The sequence below is a fragment of the Argentina silus genome (assembly GCF_951799395.1).
Source record: "Argentina silus genome assembly, chromosome: X".
Classification (NCBI taxonomy): domain Eukaryota; kingdom Metazoa; phylum Chordata; class Actinopteri; order Argentiniformes; family Argentinidae; genus Argentina; species Argentina silus.
The window spans coordinates 2,048,390-2,067,742 of NC_139653.1; the positions used below are offsets into that span (position 1 = coordinate 2,048,390).

Below are 19,353 nucleotides of genomic sequence, written 5' to 3' on the forward strand. Positions count from 1 at the left end.
GAGATCAGTTTGACTCCCTTACCTCTGTAACGGGCAGCTCTAGCTGGACCATGTCCTCTGGTTTGGCCACGGGGGCCTGCAGAGCTGTGTCCAGTAGCAGGATCCCATTCAGGTCTTTCCTGCAGCCCACTGCATAGTCGTCCACGAAGAGGACCTTGTCTACCGCAGGGAAGTACTGACACCTAACACGGCCCCCAGGTTTAGCTGGAAAACAAAACACACACACACACACACACACACACCAGGGCATTAGAGCAGTAGGCTGCTAGGAGAGGACTGGACGGTTGGCTGGACCTTTTACCATAATAGAACCATGTTAGTGACAGAATAAACATGTCTTGGATAGAAATGTATTAAATATGTTTAATGTGCAGTGAATTGCTAGTAGTTATGGTCTTGATAAAGTCAAGGGCATAGTGAAAACATGGTTATTCTGGTATTAAGGTATTAAAAACAATGAGGATGTGTTAATATTCACATAGGAAGTAACATAACATTTGAAAATTCACAAGTTCTGTTTCACTTTCTCAATGAGAAAACCCTAAGGTGTTCAGTGCTTTCAAAACAAGGTAGCGATTGTATTTTCACTTTTCATCCAAACTTCACTTGAAAGGTAAAATGCAACCTTGATTAACATCACAACACAATCACCAACATTATTTTCATCAAAACATACAAGCATGTGTAGCATTGTACAAACAACAGTACAGATTTGGTGGATTATGGCAGATGAGTGTTGAACCCACCGACACTTTAACAAGGGCTTGATAGACAAGATATCAATTTTCTAATGGTGTAGTTGCTAGGGCATATATCTTTGGCCGTCATTTGATTCTGTCCTCTGCCAAGGAGCAGCAAGTAACAATGTAAACATGTTGGAAACCTGCATATATTTCCAACTGTTCATGTTTACTCAGTTTATTTATCACTGAGCCAGACTGTTATCAGTCCAACTATTTACTGTCAATATCTGAATGTGTATATATATTTTTTTTATTTTAAATCTGTAGAGTATGGCCTCGGAATAGACCTGGGAAAGAAAACAGTCAGCCAAGTATTCTATTTACCTTTACTTTAGCCATTGACATAATACATAACACAGTGTAATATAACACTATTGTAACTTCAATTTTTTATAATGCCACAGGCAGTCTAAAAAGCCAGATGAATGTAAATTATTAAATGTCTATTTTACAGACTGGCAGATTGGTCAATTCATATGATGAAATGGGCCTAGTAGCTTGAATAATAGTAAGCCAAACTCTTTTGACAGTATTTAACAACACAGACGCTTCATTCCATTCCTTTCAGTAGTGTAAAACCTTGGCAATACATAGGCATAAATGTGATACATATTCCAATGACATGGAACCGCTGGGGCATGACCTTGCTTTCGAAGGTGATTTCAGAGCAGTTCACCCAGAAACAACATCACTATCACAAACCAATAAGAAATCCTCTCTAAAAGGAATTGAACTGCATGATCCTCAAATGCAAATAGCAAAAAAACATGTTGTGGTCCTTCAAGATTGTTCTAAAGTAATTCTGGATAAGAACACAAATCCGTTGTGTTATTTTCTACCTGTAATGTAAAAGACTAAAACAGTGGGTTAACTGGCCTTTCCAAACAGCATAGGATGCTACATCTGACGGAGTGGGATTTGCCGGAACTCACAATCAATCTGTGTATTGGGTTAGTTTACTTCCCCTGTTGACACCAAGGCGATTCCCAGAATCCATGTTGACGGTCACATAAAACATGCATAAAAACTGGGGGGGGGAAACTTGTGGTGTGGCGTGAAATCGAAAGATGGATTTGCTGAGGGCAAGACTTTTACTACAAGTTATTTTAAAGCACATTCCGCACTGGCATGAACACAAGCCATGAAAAGTGGCAGAGGGCTTCAGAGGAGGGTAGTACAGAACATTGAATGTAGCCTCCCCAGAATATGGGGATTATGGATGAGAATCAGAACAGATACATTGCATACAAAGTGTAGTCAAACCAGGTCTCTTACATTTTATTATGCTCAAATTTTGAATTAAAGTAAACAAAATAATGACAAATTGTAGATTGTATTTCTTTGGAAGTACATCCATCAGCACATCCGGTATATGCATCAATAGACATGAATGAGAGACACATTCTGTGAAAGACGTGTGTGGGCCAACTGCAACAACCAATTCAGTCATGTCAAATAGACTGCAAAAAACGACCCATTATAAAACATTTAAAAAATGCTTAGCTAGTCACTGGTAGACAGTAATACAAGTAACATAGCTAGCTAAACGTTGCATACATGCATTGCATGCTTTATCGTATCTTCTATTTTGCAACAAACTAGCTAACAAGCTGGCAAATGTCACTGCGACACCACATGCGCGTGGGGAACTGGCAGATTAGCTGGCTAAATTAGCTAGCTACTGATTAATCGAAAACGCTTTTAGAGAAATAGTAAGCATACAATTAATCCCCAGCTAATCGGCTAGATAGGTAGCTAGGGTGAATCTAGACAAGCATTACCTGGCCAACCAAGGTACTATAGGCGGAGACGACGTGTCATCGTCCAACACTCATTTAGCTAGCTAGCTAAATGTAGCTAGCTAGCTACATAACTAGCAGATTTAGGTTACAGATTATTATGGTGAATTGTTAGCTGAATTTATGCACTAATAGCTGGGCTTTAAAGTGTGTTATTATGGATACAAGTCATAGCTAAGCTAGCTAGCTAGCTATTCCTGGCAAGTTGTGAATAAATATAGCTAGTTAGAACTTAGGTAGCTAAGGAACGTTGTTATTGATGTGACTAGCTGGAGCAATAATGAGCTATGTAATAATTGTTAGAAACATAACGTCGTATCAGGTGTATATATACATATAACTTTTATTAAATGACAAATACATTGTACGTTTTCCAATAGAATTCAGAAAAATCAGTCGTTTAAATGTTTCATAACGGTAACGTCCTATAACATTCCAGCCAGGCATTATAGACTGAATGATCCCGTTGTGAGCTAGAAGGGAGCTGGCGAGATATCTTACTACACCGGTCCGGGGTCGCTAACTTCGTTAGCCACAACTGGCTAGCTAATGATGCTAGCCGTTTATCATCGATAACAAACATAGCTAGCTTTAAAATATGCTAACGTTGACCAACTAGCTAGCCGTCTCAATTTAACGATTGACTTCTGGTTAACTTGGTTGGCGAATGTTAGTTAGCTAGCTAGCGTATGTTATCATAAAATGACGCCGCTTTATGAATCTGAAAAAGGCTGACTTTTATGAATCTGAAAAAACTTGACTGCTTACCATAATAAGTAGTCAAACTAGTTAGTAGGCCCAAGCAACCAGACGTAGCGAGCTAGCTGCCCTGTTTTGATCAGTTAGTGACAAGTCGCTCATCTCTGATTGTTATGTTGTCAATCAGGTGATTGTCAAAACATATTTACATAACCGTCGGGGGACTGGGACTCACCATGCAAAGCTGAGGCCTGGAGAATGGCCCCAGAAGTGCCGTCAATGACTTTGATACTGCCCCGGCTCGTAACAGCCAGGATAGCGTTAAGGGCCGGGTGGTAGGAAAGGCTTCGCAGGCCCTCCTCGTCGCAACGCAGGCAACCGTCTCTCAGTACAATCCAGTCCGAGGAGGTGGACGAGCAGGAGCCCGGCGAGGCCGCAGCCGCCATCTTTCTTTCTTTTCCCTGCCCTTCTATGTGTTTTTAGGGAGTTCCGATGATACGAGTAAGATTAATTAATGTAAAACCTGAATCCCAAACTACCGCTCCTCTACTACTGCTGACTCTCCTTCTGCGGCTTCTGCTCCTCCGCCCGTTACCGCAGCAGTAGCTATTCACCATCAGTACTGGAAAAAACCTACGAGCTCCGCTTTCTGTCAGATAGACGTCAGATAAACGGAACTAGCGTAGTGTTTGCCATCACGCGATACCAGTGAGGGCAGGTTTTCTAGCTCCATGGTACGGTGGATAGGGACTCTGTTTGTTTGCCATTTCGTTTTTAGAATTGCAAATGTTATAATTATTTACTTTTTGCTGGATTTAGCGTGAGGCACTATACATGTGTTGTTTTGCTTTACACATCCCCGAAGCACATGTTGTTTGTGCATCCAGATCAGATGCTATACTCACTAAACCCTGAAATACAGTGATCCAGCCAAAACTTCTCTCAACAACAGATTAAAAATCTCTGACCCAGTTTCCAAGTCCCCAACAGACAGACAGACACACACACACGATCAGATAATATGGAGCAATCTGCACCTTTTCAGCGATTGAACAAAAGCCACAAATCTATACTAAATATTATTCAAAAGATTAATGCTACACAATGTGGGAGGGAATATTGTTTAAAATATTCTAGTACAAGATGCAGATACCAACAAGTTTGCCAATAGCTTACATAGAGACAGCTCGTTCCGTTTTTACACCTTAAAGTGGTCTAATGTCACGATCAGTAGTACTTTGTTGTGTAGATCCAGCTAAATCACTATTCAAATGAATAGACATTTCCTGAAAACAGTGTTTTCTCTATTAATCTGGGTTTGAGGCCTGTACCTGGTTGGCAGGGTATGTGGACTCATCTCGATAGCAGACTCTATTTGAGGTCTGAAAACGTCTGGGAAAAGTTTGGTTTTGAGTGGACTGCCTCTTACAGGAGCCATCTGTAATTGCTACATTAGGACTTAATGATAGATATATAGCCATTGATTCTTGAAGAATATAACTTAGAAATGCCCCATGAGTTTAGTTCAACTGTCTTACCCCGTCAGAACCCAAAATATAAGATTTTTACTCCATTGTTTGTAAACAATACAATTGTAAACAAACACTATAGCTTCAAACGATGGTTAAAACTATGATTTGTATCTCATGGATGGCCAGTCCTTGCATCCATAGCTCTATCTATGAAATTGAGCCCCATCCCTCAGTTGTTACCAAAAAAGTGTCAGGGAGCCCACTTTGTTGTTTTTTGAATTACGTATTGCACCTTTAATTAAGCTCACCCATCATCAAATATAATGGTGTCTCTTATAAATATATTCCTGGTCGAATTATTTCCCACACTCATCAAACATTTTTCACTACTGAATGCATGTCTCTACAGTATATTTAACCATGTACAGTAGGGCGTACATACATTACAAGCAAAGTTGTCAGAAAATATACATCAGTTGACTATTAAAAAAACTGTATAAAACAACTAATGAAAGGCACCAACATTTAGTAGACATTGTTTTATTTCACGCAAACTGCCCATCTACTTACCTACCCAGGCTGGAATTCATAAGTTAAGAAATACAAGCTGTAAAAAAAAAAAAAAAAAAAAAAAAAAAAGACAGAAAGAGAGATGCATAAATGGCCACTAAATAATGCATTAATGCAACAGTATGCTAATCCCTCTCACATAGAAAATAACAGGGGAAGCTCTCAGGGGGCGGTGTCTCTCTCCACCTCATGGTTCAAATTGAACATTTGAACTGTGATATTTGGCACCACATTGTTCTATGGAATAAACTCATCAACAAAAATCTAGTACATGACCCCTTCATAATTACAATTTCATATTAATACGAATACCATATTTCACACCTTGATCAAATATAATGCTTATAACAAGGGCAACTGGGGTTCTAAATTAGATTCAAATCTGAAGGCAGGGCGTAGATCATAAAAGCTACTGCTTTTATTTGGACACAGGTAAAGGATATATTTAAATACACTGATGTAACATAAACCATATGTCCCCATAGTCTAGGATTGTAAACAGGGTTAAAAGAGGAGGGAGAAAAAAAGAAAAGAAATCCATGCTCCTTATTTTCATTGTCAAATGAATCCTCTTTTGTCTTTTCAAGGTGATTGCTTTGTGTCAGTATCTAATCAAAGTTCCACAGTAACCATTGTCCAATCAGACGCCAGTATATAGTGAGAGGAAGTAGATGTACAAAAGGAAAATGGGGTATATGAGGAGAGGCTTCTTCGTTTTGAATTCATCCCCAACAAGCAGTGAAGCAGCACTGTAAGCAGCCCAGAATACTCCAAATAGCTGAAAAAGACATCAAATAATGAACAATGAGATCCACTGATACGGGATGAATAGTAAGGCTTGCTGTTTCAGATTGAATTAAATTCTGGTTTAGTCATCTTTGTTTACAGACAGAATATGTAATACAGAAAAGTCTATAAAATAAAGAAAACAAAAATAACTTTCTATACATATACATATCAGATCAAATAAATATGTTGATACATTATGAAAATTGGAGGCAAACGCGTTGATGAATTATCCTTCCTCATACAATATACGCTCACCTTTATTAGTGTAGAAACAACATCGAAACCCCCAATAACCAAAAGCAATGGGGCTATGACGATAAGCGGGAGAAGGGAGTATCCAATCACTCCTAGGACTTGTCCATAAGACACCTTGCCAATACAGAGCAATGCAAGTCAGCAATTTCACACCACGCAACGTCATTCATAATGTAAGATGGAGCCGTTTTTTTTGGTCTCCAAAATAAGATTAAAGGGATGGTTCAGCCTATTTGAATGTTTAGGTGAAATATCATCTTACCCTGAGTTTTCCTCATAGGCCATTAGTGAAAGCTTCTCTGGTTCTACATTTTGCTACCGCAGCAGAGGCTAACAGTTAGCAGCGCCCTCTCCAATAGACAGGATTCTGATGGTACTTAGTTTTGCATAGTTTAAATTACAAGCCAAAATCTCCTCAGAGAACCTTCAAACAAAGTTAAGTAACGGCTATATACTACATAAACCTGTACATGCTTGTATTGTATTAGCAAACAACGTCGTTTTGCAATAATATGCAATGATTGGTTGTCACATATACTTCCTGGATTCCATTAGGATACTAGCAAACTTCTGTTCACAGCTAGTAATCACTCCGCAGTCGAGTGCCTGTCCATCGGGGGGGGGGGAGCTTGGCTGATGAAACCAGTGTGAGTCTACGAAGAGGAAATAGTTCCAGTTCTGAGCAAATCAATTATAGAGGCTATTTTTTTATTTTCAATAGAATGCATAAAAAATCTAATCTTGATAACACTAAACTAAATGCCGTCGGAATCCTGTCTATTGGAGAGGGCGCTGCTAACTGTTAGCCTCTGCTGCGGTAGCAAAATGTAGAACCAGAGAAGCTTTCACTAATGGCCTATGAGGAAAACTCAGGGTAAGATGATATTTCACCTAAACATGAAAACAGGCTAAACCATCCCTTAAATTATATGCATTATGTGTTTCCTCTTGGGCTTGGAATAATTCTAGGCCCAATGGCCTATAAATTGGGCCAAGAGTATCTCTTTGTATGGTCACATGGTCAAGGAAAACTCCCGGTTGAATTATAAAATGATTGTTCCTCTAGACTATCATCATCATTTACTTCTGTAAAATATATGGACCTCACCTCGCCACCAAGAACACGAGCCAGCAGAAAGATTGTTAATGATCCAAATATCCAAATGGTAATAATCCAAGATACAACCTGGGGAAATAAGAATGCAAAAATGTATTAGAACCAATTGAATGTCTTTCAGGCTGAAAACATGGCCAACTCTAATATGACCTCTCAAACAAAGTTCACAGCCTTCAGTGCCTGCTCACCCTGAACTGGCCGTAGATGGAGATCATGGAGAACAGCAGCACCACAGCCAGAGGCCCCCAGAAGTCAGGGTTGTCCCTCACAACCTGCCTGTTGAAGCCCAAAGAGGGCATTGGCATCAGCACACAACGGATCTTGTAGTATATGTCCTTTGGGTCAATGTCCAGCTCCTCCCTAATAACAGAGATATATGAACGAGTACAGGGGCATCATGAGGATATGCAGCATACCATAATCATTGGGAATCAGGCCAAACTTAAAGAAATTGTAGTCCCCTGTGTCAAATGTTAGTGTCGATAATTGGCTATGGATTTTACACATTGATAAATGTATAAATGCATGAACAAATTCGGGGGTACTCAAAGAATGTGCTGCACTCACAAAAGAGGTTTGTTGTCTTCGGGGTCGTCCTCTTCTACTTCCAACAGCCAGCCATAGCCTCGTTGCCTCAGGAACGTGGTTGCGTATGGATCTTTTACACCATCGCTGCCCATGGTCAGTTTGACATCCGGAGCATCAATCGTACCACTTAGTTCTATGGGATACATTTTGAAGGTGACAGGTAAATATAGCATATTACAGATTCAGAAATTTGGGGCATGTCGACCACCGGGATTTCAATGGATGACAAAATACATTACAGTGTGTCTTTTCCTCGAAATAATAATATTCAACATTTTATATCATCAATTCTTTTTTGTGAGATTTCCTTGACACTTTACAGTTCGCCTTGACATACATCAATTCACTATAAATTTCCTTCAACTAAGACGTTATTCAATGCGTCGCTTCTTCGACTAGATTGAAAAAGAGTAGCTACACGCAAAACAAACAACTGTGAGCATATATAGCTGGCTAAGCTAACCCCTAGATGTCAAATCTGTCTGAAGCGCGGTGCCTGGCTTGAACAACCGAATAAAATACTTGACTCAAAAGTACTGAATTCAATAACTGGTTGAGCTATGTATGTGTGTAGACAAATGGCGTAGCTAGCTGCACAAGTGACAGTTCAAGGCCTGCTAAACATTACCTTCGGCTTCAGTCGATGAGACGAAGGTAAAGTCTCCGTTGGTGGGAGAGAACTGCATTGTTGATGTATGATGTTGTGTGAACAACCTTCAAGTCCTAAGCACTGACATTTAAATAAATTGTTTCATTAATTAGCAAAATGTAGAACGTTGTCATTGACGAGACTTCAGTATATTTACTCAAATTATTCCATCTTGAGTAGACAGGTTTCGTTCCAACCAAAACAGCAGCTACCGTGGAAAGCAGGAAGTAGGGAGGCTGGGAAAGACGACACGTCAAATCCCAACAAGGCAGCATCGCCATCTGCAGTGTCGCCATCTACTGTGAGAAGATAAACAGAGCGGCCCGCCAGCTGTCCATGATTGGCTGAGCAGTATAGACTGGCTGAAACGTTTAACCAACCGAATACGCCTCAGTGTTTTTGCCGCTCAAAACGAACTCTAGAGTTTCACTGTCTTTGAGTCAAGTCTTTCTTCGTGCAGAATATATCTTTGTTGCTTTACATTTTTGGACATCGTGGTATTTCTCATAGCCCAGTAAAAAGCGGGTAAGTAGGAAATACAAGTTGCTGATGGCGTTTGACAGCACAGCAATTGTATACCGGTAGCTTACTAGCATGTAGCAAGTTGGTATCCTTTATTTAAACACCTTGTGAGGAAGCTGTCTTTGAATCAACAACAACGTTGGTTTTTGAATGAAAACTCTAAAACAATATCGTTTATTTTAATGTGATCTAACGTTAATAAGATATATTTATTTAGCTGGTCAACTAACTACGCTATTCTTACTTTGTCATGAACAGATCCTTCCCTAACTGTACAATAATTATTCAGCACATATTAGGTGGGGTCAAAATGGGCATCCCTGGACTGTTGCAGTTCCTCAAAGAGGCCTCGGAGCCCATCAGTGTGAGAAAGTACAAGGGACAGACAGTGGCCGTAGACACCTATTGCTGGCTTCATAAAGGGGCATTTTCTTGTGCTGAGAAGCTTGCCAAAGGGGAACCAACTGACCAGTAAGTTGTATATTTCAGAAAGGGTACCTAATAATGGTACATTCATTGCATCTATTCAAATTTCAAAATGTCTTTCATCCCCAGGTATGTGACCTACTGCATGAAATTTGTGGACATGCTGTTGTCATTCAGTGTGAAACCCATTTTGGTGTTTGATGGCTGCAATCTGCCATCGAAAAAGGAGGTGGACAAGGCACGTCGTGAGTAAGTGTGTGCAGGACTACCATTTTCTTGGAAGTTGGTAATGCCTGTCAATGATGCATTATCAAATATGCTTTGAACTGTTGTCCTGTACAGCTGTATGACTAACCTCTGGAAACAAGTTGAATAGCTTTTCTCTCTCTCTTTCTCTTTCTCTTTCTCTCTCTCTCTCTCTCTCTCACACACACACACACACCTCTGGCTCCTGACTGATCTGACTCCCAGACGTCGACAGGCAAATTTGCTGAAAGGCAAACAGCTCCTACGAGAGGGAAAGATTTCAGAGGCCAGAGATTGCTTTACCCGCTGTGTCAATGTTACCCCTGCCATGGCCCATGATGTCATCAAGGCAAGTGCATCCAACACCACTAAAAAAAGTTTAAAAGTTGTTTAAGAGTTGCAGGTTTGGGGTAATGTACAGGATGTAACTACTGACAGGACTCTTGTGTCTCAAATAACATAAAGACTGGTGTTGTGGGAGAAGAGTAAAAAAACTGACCTGTTTCGTGCATTACTGTAACATTTTCATGATCTAACATTTAAAGGTCTATATTGTGTGATTTTGTCTGTCTGTATGTTTCTTTTATCTTACTCCCTGTTGCCATGTACCTTGTTCTTACAGGGCTCTTCTGTAAAAGAGACTCAGGTCTCAGTAAGATCTCCCTGTATAAATAAAGATTACAAAAATTGTTATGAGTGGGACAGTCCCACTCTCGTATTTTAATTATTATTATGGGATAGAGATAGTAGAGAAAGTAAGGAGGAGAGGGTATGTCAGCACAGCATGGGCTGGATTCGAACCCATGCCAACATGGGCATATGTGTGTGCACTGTAGGCCATGGTGCTAGACCACTTGACCACCCCAGGCCACAAATAAAGGATAAATAAAATCTGTGTAGGGCTTCACAGTGTGCTTGTCTGAACTGTGTTTTGTTCTATTTTCATCCAGGCTGCACAGGCCAGAGGGGTGGACTGTGTGGTGGCACCATATGAGGCTGATGCCCAGCTTGCTTTCCTTAACAAATCTGGCATTGCCCAGGCTATCATCACTGAGGACTCCGACTTGCTGGCATTTGGCTGCAAAAAGGTACAGTATCAGGCCCTAAGATGGTACTCACTCTGTTGTTTCTATGTACCTGCACTCCTGCCTGCATAATTGCCCTTTGTGGGATAAATCAAGTATTTTGAATTTAATTATATATTCTGCTTTTCAATTATATATTCTGCTTCTCTTAGGTGATCCTAAAGATGGACAAAGAGGGGAACGGTCTGGAGATTGACCAGAACCATCTGGGTCGATGTCGCTCTCTGGGAGATGTTTTCACAGAGGAGAAGTTCCGCTACATGTGTATTCTCTCTGGCTGCGACTACCTAGCATCTCTGTATGGGATTGGCTTGGGCAAAGCCTGTAAGCTGCTGAAGATGGCCAACAACCCTGACATCCTGAAGGTAAGGGCCAATGAGAATTAAATGTTGACCACGACCACACATTGGTAGATATTATGTGATGATGCATCTTCCCATTTGTGTACAATGCTGAGTTCCAAATCCACCTCCTGGCCTGTACATTTGATTCCTATGCAGTCCCATAGAGCATCAAGGATTTAATAGACGTAAGTAATATAGTGAATATTATACCAAGCCTATCAGGTACCTTAACTGTCTGATCCTTTCGAATCAGGAGTGCCTTGGGGTTTTTAAATCCACCATCAGATCCCTCTAGCCTTCCTTTCTTCATGCACTCCCAGGTAATAAAGAAGATGGGCCAGTACCTGAAGATGAATGTGGAGGTGCCAGACGAGTACATCAAAGGCTTTGTCAAGGCCAATAACACCTTCCTTTACCAGCTGGTGTTTGACCCCATCCGGAGAAAGGTGGCGCCCCTCAACCCTTACCCAGAGCACATGGATCCTGACACCCTCAGCTACGCTGGCCAGTATCCTTTCTCAGGCAAACTGGACTCCTGGCTTAGTCCTACTCCTGTTTATGACAATTCAATTCAATGAACATTATTTATTCCTAATAGGAAGTTGTTGCTGGGCTATCAGGACCATAGAAATACCCCCCGCCTCCAATTGTATTTTATATACAAAATTATGAACAATACTGTACTGTCCCTGCTTTTCACTTTCTTTTTAAACACAATGGAAAGAATGTTTTCTCTCTCCCAACTAGCATACTAGGTAGATAAACAACTAGAAATATGCGAAACCAGTAGAGGGCATATGTGCATGTGTATTTCTGGAATATGTCAGCTGTCTGTGACCTACACTATCACACAGTGCGGTCCCAATACCTGACACAATTTGGGGTGAAAGCATAATATTTCTATGATCAGGACAACATACAACATGAATTATTCCCTGATTACTACATTTGGTTTCTCACTTAGTCACTTTACATGTGTTTTGCCATTGTATGTTCTTTTTCACTACCAGTAAACTGGGTTGTCCATAATGATCTAAATCCAGTAATGTAGGAGATTGCATGGGCTTGCAGATGGCTCTGGGCAATGTGGACATCCACACTATGGAGAGGATTGATGACTTCAACCCAGACACAGTGAGCTCAAAGGTATGGACACTAGCTTGAATGTTCACTATAGGAACGTTGTTCTATATACAAACAGCAGGCTGGCAATTAGTTATATTTCTCTCACATATTCTGTTTGGCTGATGTCCATTGTCCACACACACACATGCACACACTCTTGCGTAACTTGGAGATTTGATTTTCATGGTTAATCAATCCATCAAATTGTGTTTGTCTTGCAGTTTTTACAAATTGCATTTGTTACAAAGTGCTTCACAGCAATCCAGACCTAATTATGATTTGAACTGCACAGGTTATTTTACAGACACTCTTGTAAAGGTTTCTCCCTCCTTTGTGTTTCTCTCAGCCAGCCAAACCCCGTAGTAGGGGCTGGAATGACAGCCAGCAGAAGAGGCCCGCCACAAACCTGAGCATCTGGAACAGGAGCTACACCCCGGGCAGCCTCTCTGCCACACAGCCTGTCAGCTCTCCAGAGAGGCCTCCTTCCACCAGGGGGAAGCAGAGGCTTGTCAGTGTGCAGGGACTCAGGCTTCCACACAGAGAAGTTCAGGTGAAGAGACCCAGAGAAGGTGAGATCAGTCAACAGCAGTTAGATCCTTCACTCTGTCTTATGTTTGAGAGGTACTCTTTCAGTTTTAGTTTATTATTATTATTATTATTAGTATTATTATTATTATTATTATTATTATTATTATTATTATTATTATGTAGATGGTGTCTCCAAAATTCAGCTCTGTTCCATCGAGCTATGAGATTGTTCAAGGGAAACATTTGAGTTGCTTGTATACTTTAGAAAACAATTGCCTTAGATCTTTGCAACAATCCCTTTTTAAAGCCTCTAAATAATACTATAATACACATCCCTTTTGTCTTCCAGACTCATGTGTTTCAGACCAGGACGTGCTGCAGCAGTACTCTCTTTCCAGACAGAAGAGGCCCAGAGGAGAGGAGGCCTCTGACCCCACAGAGAGCCTCCATAGCCCCCCTGGTCCCTCCAGGCCCAGTGGCCTCACATCCAGAACCACCACCCCCTCCAGACCACGCAACCGCTTCGCCACCCTGCTGCAGAAGAGGAACCAGGACGGAGGTGGAGATGGGCAGGGCACGCGGAGCAGGTGATGTCTGGCATTGATGCATGACGAATTCACTCCGACACATAGACACAGATTCACATTTAGATCTTACTCGACATCATTGAAGTTAACCCACCCCCAAACCCATGTCTTTGTAATCTGGATTTTCTTTGTTTAGCTGGTCACATCACTGATTATAAAAGTGCACAGGCAGGGTTCCACGCCTCCTGGAAATCCTTCAAAATTAAAGGTCCAGTATGTAACATTCAAGCTTAATAAAAGCTTCCTAATAGTTGTAATGACTGTTTAATCGGTAGTGATCAGGGAATAAGATCCCTTGACAGAAATCTTTTGTTAACGAATGCTGTTTTGGTCTGGAGAAAACCCTAATATAAATATATAAAAAACAAGATGAGCACAGTTTATTTCATATTTAAGCAACAGTGCCTATATACATACTCAATGAGGCACATTCAACATTTGCTCAAAGTGAATCTTGTGCGCGTGACACTGACTCTCAATGCGAAATATGTGCCATTGACACAGACTAGCAGGGAGTTTCCCAGTGTTGTGGATCAGTAACAAGCAAACTGCTGCTTAAAAATACTGCTGAAAACTATGTAAAATTGCATGAAATGCGCTGACAGAAGACCACATTTTCCTGCCAAATTATAATTTGGAGTTTTTGTGCCAATTATTCTGCCATACCCTAGTTTTATCTGAAACAATGCCACTGTAGTGCTTCTTCGTTGACTTGAACACAAGCCTATCAGTAAGTCTTGGTGAAGGAGATTTAAGTAGTAAAAATAAAGGGAGGGTCAATGTTGCTGTTTGAAAATGGGTTAGATTCTGATTAGATGTACAGATTGATTAGTACCAACTGGCTTGTGCTGGGCTATAGGGACAGACCATAGCCTGGAGATGGGGAGGAGCTGTTCCCTTAGTTGCCCTGTAGGCAACACCAGGGTCTTGAATATGATGCACCCCACTACCGAAGGCCAGTGGAGAGTGCAGAGGAGAGGTGTGACATGTTCTACCCATGAGATATCTGCTGAGGCTGTGTAGCAGCCAGCCATTGATTATAATTGCATGTTTTGCCACTCATTAAGTAATCTCTCCCTATTATTTATTGTAAAATGTTAAGATTTTTTGAAACAAGTGGGAACTTTGACAGGAACATTTTCTACAATGGGAACTACAGTCTTTTGACTAAGCGATTGTTTATCTCCCCCAGGTTCTTCAGCAACAACAACAGCAGCAGCAGTGTGAGTGAGGTGCAGAGTCTGAACCAGGAGTCATCAGTGAAGGAGGCGGTATCTCAGGGTGAGGTCATGGAGAGTCCCAGTCAACCCAGTGAGGGGTCCTACGTATGGGCACATGCAGAAACAGAGGAGGACACCCCCAGCCCACCCTCTGTGGACACCCCCAGCCCCCCTTCCTCACCCTCCCTGTCAACTCAACCTGCCAGTGAAGGGCTGGGGGTGTTCCGTTGGTCAGGCAGTTCCTCGGAGAAACCCAGGAGGACCCCAATGACACCAACATCGGGCCTCCCGGCTCTGCAGCAGTTCCAGCGCAAGAAGGATACAGTCTCCTGGAACCAGGGGAGCCAGAGGACTCAGAAGGTCCCCCCCCGAGCCCCATCACCCACCAGAGGCCCAGAGGACAAGGAGGAGGATACACCCCCGGACTCTCCCCCATCTCAGGACAGCGCTTACTTCTCTCAGCCTTGCCACACTTCCTGCTGTGAAGAGGATGATGCCTCGCCCACTCGCCTGAAGGCCGCCACGGCTGTACGTTGTCACTTCCTGCTACTCTATAACTCATATATGGGCTTGATTTGGCTTGTGTGGGCACCGCTGTGTGTGATTATGCATGGCGTTCATGGCTCTGTTGTGGTTGAATGTAGCAGAATAAATAAGGTTACTTCAGGAACTTGTGGGTTGTGCTTATGCTTTTTTAGGAAATGAACTCAAGTGTGGATTCCGACGCAGGTGAAAACCCCGGTTTTTCCCTTGTTGCAGATGATAAAAAGAGACCCACTACAGTCAGACCGAAGGTACTTTATGTACAGTACCAGTGGAGGCTGGTGGAGGTAGATATCGGAGGACAGGCTCATTGTAATGCATCGAATGAGAAATGGTATCTAACACACGTGTTTCATACCATTCCTCATAACATTCCATGCATTACAATGAGCCTGTCCTCCGAATAGTTCTACGTCCACAGGAACTGTACTATAGCCCTATTACTCTGTGTCATGTTTCACTGCACAGAGAAATAGCAACGAGACTGTTGCAACAAGCAATATGTTTTCCCCTGTACTCATTCAGTAGTGTAACACCTTGGTGTGCTCTTTAAAGAGATTTATATTTGTAATTATTCTCTGAGTAGGCGTTTTCCATCCCCACAACTTTTCTCTCAACCTTCTATCGCTCTCTCTCTCTTTCTGTTAGCAGGTGGCTGGCCTGCCCCGGATGCGGCCTAGTGACCAGGGCAAAGGGGCAAAGATCCGACCCTCAGCCCCAGCCAGGGCCAGTGGGCTTAGGAAAAAGGGGCCAGGGAAGATGTCCAGTACCAACAATGAGAACAACCCGGGCCTCCAGGCCACCATTAGTGGCCTCTGGAAAAATTTTGGCTTTAAGAAGTAAGTCAGACCACTGGTAGTGGTAACCCACCCACTTAGATGCACAGACTTGACTTCTCATTGGACCTCACAGTCCAGCAGATAAATCAAAGCAGAAAGAGATTAACTCATCTAGAAATGAGATTTTAAGATTCGCAAAGTATGCTATCTGCTCTCAAGTCATTCTGTCTCAGAGCCTGAGCTTGTCTGTCTCTGTCTGTCTGTCTTCTTTCTTTAACAAATAAGGAGTTGTTCACACAAAACAAATTCTTACCAAACATACAGTATGCAGTTACTGTATCCAGCCAGCAGAGGCTGTTGGGATAATACAGTATGTGTTGATACCAAGTGTGAGAATGGTGTGTAACTGCTTTAAAATGCTTAGGTGAAAGAGCGTGAGTGATTCAGACTATTATGTTTGGGTGGTGCTTAGCAAACTGTTTTCAGCAAATTCTTTGACTAGGATCATTATTTATTATAAGATATGCAGTAAGGAACTGCATTCTGTTGAACCACAGGCAGGTTGCAATGGCAGGAGATGAGCCATCGCTGAGTCTGTCAAATGGAATTTGTCCCTTTATCTCAGTTTAGCAGGTTGTTTTCTCCTCATCAATGGTTGGTATCTGTTCACTGTAAACATGATGGTATCTACCAGCGAAATATCAATTGTCTGATAAACAACTCTCATCATGGGAATCATTAAGTCTGTGTGTCTGTGTTGCAGAGAAAATCAGAAGATGATAAACCCTTGTAAGAAAGGGGAGCCCATGTCACCCGTGAAGGACAATGTGCTGGCCATCACACTTGAAACAGACAAGGATATTTTCTTAATCTCCAGCACTCCAAATGTCTCTGATACGACATTTTAAGTCATATTTCGCAAAGGAAGAAGAAGACCTTGTGAAAGCATTTGCTTTTCAAACAAACTGTGTATGTTGATGCTTGGTGCATTACTATGGACTGCTGCTGTAAATGAAACCTGAAATAAATGGATTTTATTAGAATAAATATAACTTTATTTAAAGTGTACTTTATAATGTTTATTTTCATTTGAGGGTGTTTTACAGTACTGTATGGCCCCAGATTCGTTGCTGTGGTATATAGGTCTGCACAGAAGTCAATAAGATATGTGAAAAGACTAGATCCATGCAAAATGTGATTGTGCCACAAGGGAATTCATCATCATAGTATTTGTTTGGTGGTTCATTTTTAAGAACATTCTCAAAAGAACAGTGAGGGTATGTGTTAAACCTTAAGATGTCTGAAGAATGAACAATGCATACTTTTGTGTTTACTCAAAATGACCTACCAGCATGCTAACCCCAGAATGTAGCATTAGCACAAATGTCTTAGTACCTGTGCATGATACTGTCTCTTCAACCCTGTGTGTACTTTAATAGTAGTTTGTTTGTTTGTGATTAAAAGATTTGTTAGTTTATTCCATCATGAGATAAATGCCTAAAGGAAATCAACCTAGAAAGCAAATTCATTACAGAGGTTCATTACAGAATGCTTGATGTTGCTGTAACTCATTTCGTCCTTTTGCAACTTTTGTTTATTAGAAATTGATCATTAAATGTCCTTTTCCTATAAGTTAGGTGTGGAATATGGTGTTAAGAGTTAGGATACCTTAATTCCAAACTGGCATTAAGTACATACAACTCTCATATTGTCATTAAGTACATACAACTGTCATATTGTCATTGTGAAACTAGATTATTGTTGTCTGAACTTAGGAGATGCTTATCAAGTTCATTTTGACACAAGCATCCCTTGACTTGGCTGCATCGCAGAATACCTCAGCTCCTCCAGATGCCTGGCGTATCTGAGTCTCCGTTTACCGCATAGTGTTGTTAGTGACTCACCGCCTGACGACCACAGGGCTGTTGAAGACAAGTGACACATTTGTGTCCTGTTCAGAAACCAACCGACAGTCCGATTAAGAGCCCTATTCAATCAAATCCGATAACAAGGTGTATGGTTTAGGTAAAAGTATCAATCCTTTTGTACTGTAAACGTTTGCATATTTGCAGTACCTATATCAGTGAAACACTGTTAATGGTGTGAAATAATGAACTGCATAATCATTTGAACATGCTGTCCTGCTTTAACATCGGGCCTCCTGAACTCTCATTGCCAGTTTTGATTGAATAGGTGTAGTACACCGTGTTAGGACATGTCACCTTTTACCACTGACATGTTATGCTATTTGTAGTGTTGGTAACACAGGAAACATTCCTTTGAGATTCTGGTCCATGATGACATGATTGCATCACGCAATTCCTGCAGATTTTTCAGGTGCACTTTCAAGCTGTGAATGTCCCATTCTACCACATCCCAAAGGTGTTCTATTGGATTCAGATCCGGTGACTGGGAAGGCCTTGAAGAACACTGAACTCATTGTCATGTTCTTGAAACCAGTTTGAGACAACTTTTGCTTTATCATGCTGGAAGTAGCCATTAGAAGATGGGTAAATTGTGGCCATGAAGGGATGTACATGGTCAGCAACAATACTCAAATAGGCTGTGGCATTCAAGCGATGATTGATTGGTATTAATGGGCCCAAAGTGTGCCAAGAGTGTACAGGTGTTCCTAATAAAGTGTTTAGTGAGTGTATATCGATGAATGTTAGAGGGCCTAAGCACTCTACCTTACTTTGAGAAGAGTACAAGTGTACTAGATGCACACTTTTTTCTGCCATAAGAATGCAGCTTGACAGCATTCCCTTGATGTGTGCTGGCTGTGACTACATCAAAACAAGGTAGCAGGGTGTGTGAGACAGAGGTGGATTATTCATGAAGCAATGTAGCAATACAATAGAATGTATCAGGTAAGATAAGGTAAGGTATGTCTTTTGACTGAAATCCTGTAGACCTATACTACCACATATGGTAACAGCTTTTTGACATGGATTTTGTTACGCTAGAATTCACTCTTCTGCTTGAACCATAATGATGACCCAAATAGTTCATGCTATATTGATAGTAATCCATGCCAGAAAGGGATTTTGGTCCACTGGATTTTGCAATGTTTTTCTGCTCCCTTTCAACAAACCTCAATATGAGACCCCTTTCCATAAGAGCCAAAGGTACATAAAACAAACTCAATAACACTTTTTGCCAGTAGGATTTCTGATGGCAGACTGCACAGGACATTGTTGTGACTTGCCACCCAAACATACGTGTTTGTGTTGATAAGCACTGGAAGGAGAATGCATGAATGGGACA

General features: G+C 41.4%; 3 protein-coding genes across 11 annotated transcripts in view; 1 reads left to right on the top strand and 2 right to left on the bottom strand.

Moving 5' to 3' along the window:
• Positions 1-3,881, bottom strand: part of birc6 (baculoviral IAP repeat containing 6) — a 120,150-nt gene extending 116,269 nt beyond the window's left edge. For all 9 annotated transcript variants that reach the window (XM_083694416.1, XM_083694415.1, XM_083694413.1 and 6 more), the window contains exons 1-2: positions 3,477-3,881; positions 23-204 (exon numbers count right to left, since the gene is read on the bottom strand). In XM_083694416.1, the coding sequence (XP_083550542.1) occupies positions 23-204; positions 3,477-3,687 (393 nt within the window). In that variant the 5' untranslated portion in view covers positions 3,688-3,881. The remainder of the gene's footprint in view (positions 1-22; positions 205-3,476) is intronic.
• Positions 3,882-5,816: 1,935 nt separating this feature from the next.
• Positions 5,817-8,891, bottom strand: yipf4 (Yip1 domain family, member 4). The gene is made up of 6 exons (XM_083694508.1): positions 8,661-8,891; positions 8,012-8,165; positions 7,633-7,804; positions 7,436-7,513; positions 6,328-6,441; positions 5,817-6,061 (listed from the first exon to the last, which is right to left on the bottom strand). Exons 1-6 carry the CDS (start codon positions 8,716-8,718, stop codon positions 5,924-5,926), a joined length of 714 nt encoding a protein of 237 aa, XP_083550634.1. The 5' UTR covers positions 8,719-8,891; the 3' UTR covers positions 5,817-5,923.
• A 188-nt stretch (positions 8,892-9,079) lies between these two features.
• On the top strand, positions 9,080-17,563 carry exo1 (exonuclease 1). The gene is made up of 14 exons (XM_083695176.1): positions 9,080-9,206; positions 9,493-9,674; positions 9,759-9,878; positions 10,101-10,224; positions 10,826-10,963; positions 11,113-11,325; positions 11,625-11,812; positions 12,348-12,450; positions 12,776-12,998; positions 13,307-13,544; positions 14,737-15,292; positions 15,463-15,558; positions 15,956-16,146; positions 16,850-17,563. The coding sequence occupies exons 2-14, from the start codon at positions 9,514-9,516 to the stop codon at positions 16,992-16,994; spliced, it is 2,496 nt and encodes an 831-aa protein (XP_083551302.1). The 5' UTR covers positions 9,080-9,206; positions 9,493-9,513; the 3' UTR covers positions 16,995-17,563.
• Positions 17,564-19,353: the final 1,790 nt, after the last annotated feature.

Coding starts and splice junctions, on each gene's coding strand:
- exo1 (XM_083695176.1), top strand. CDS start 9,514: ATGGGCATCCCTGGACTGTTGCAGTTCCTCAAAGAGGCCTCGGAGCCC. Junction 10,225..10,825: donor TGGCCCATGATGTCATCAAG/GCAAGTGCATCC, acceptor ATTTTCATCCAG/GCTGCACAGGCCAGAGGGGT. Junction 15,293..15,462: donor GCCTGAAGGCCGCCACGGCT/GTACGTTGTCAC, acceptor ATGCTTTTTTAG/GAAATGAACTCAAGTGTGGA.
- yipf4 (XM_083694508.1), bottom strand. CDS start 8,718: ATGCAGTTCTCTCCCACCAACGGAGACTTTACCTTCGTCTCATCGACT. Junction 8,166..8,660: donor CTCATCGACTGAAGCCGAAG/GTAATGTTTAGC, acceptor TGTATCCCATAG/AACTAAGTGGTACGATTGAT. Junction 6,442..7,435: donor CTCGTGTTCTTGGTGGCGAG/GTGAGGTCCATA, acceptor TGTATTGGCAAG/GTGTCTTATGGACAAGTCCT.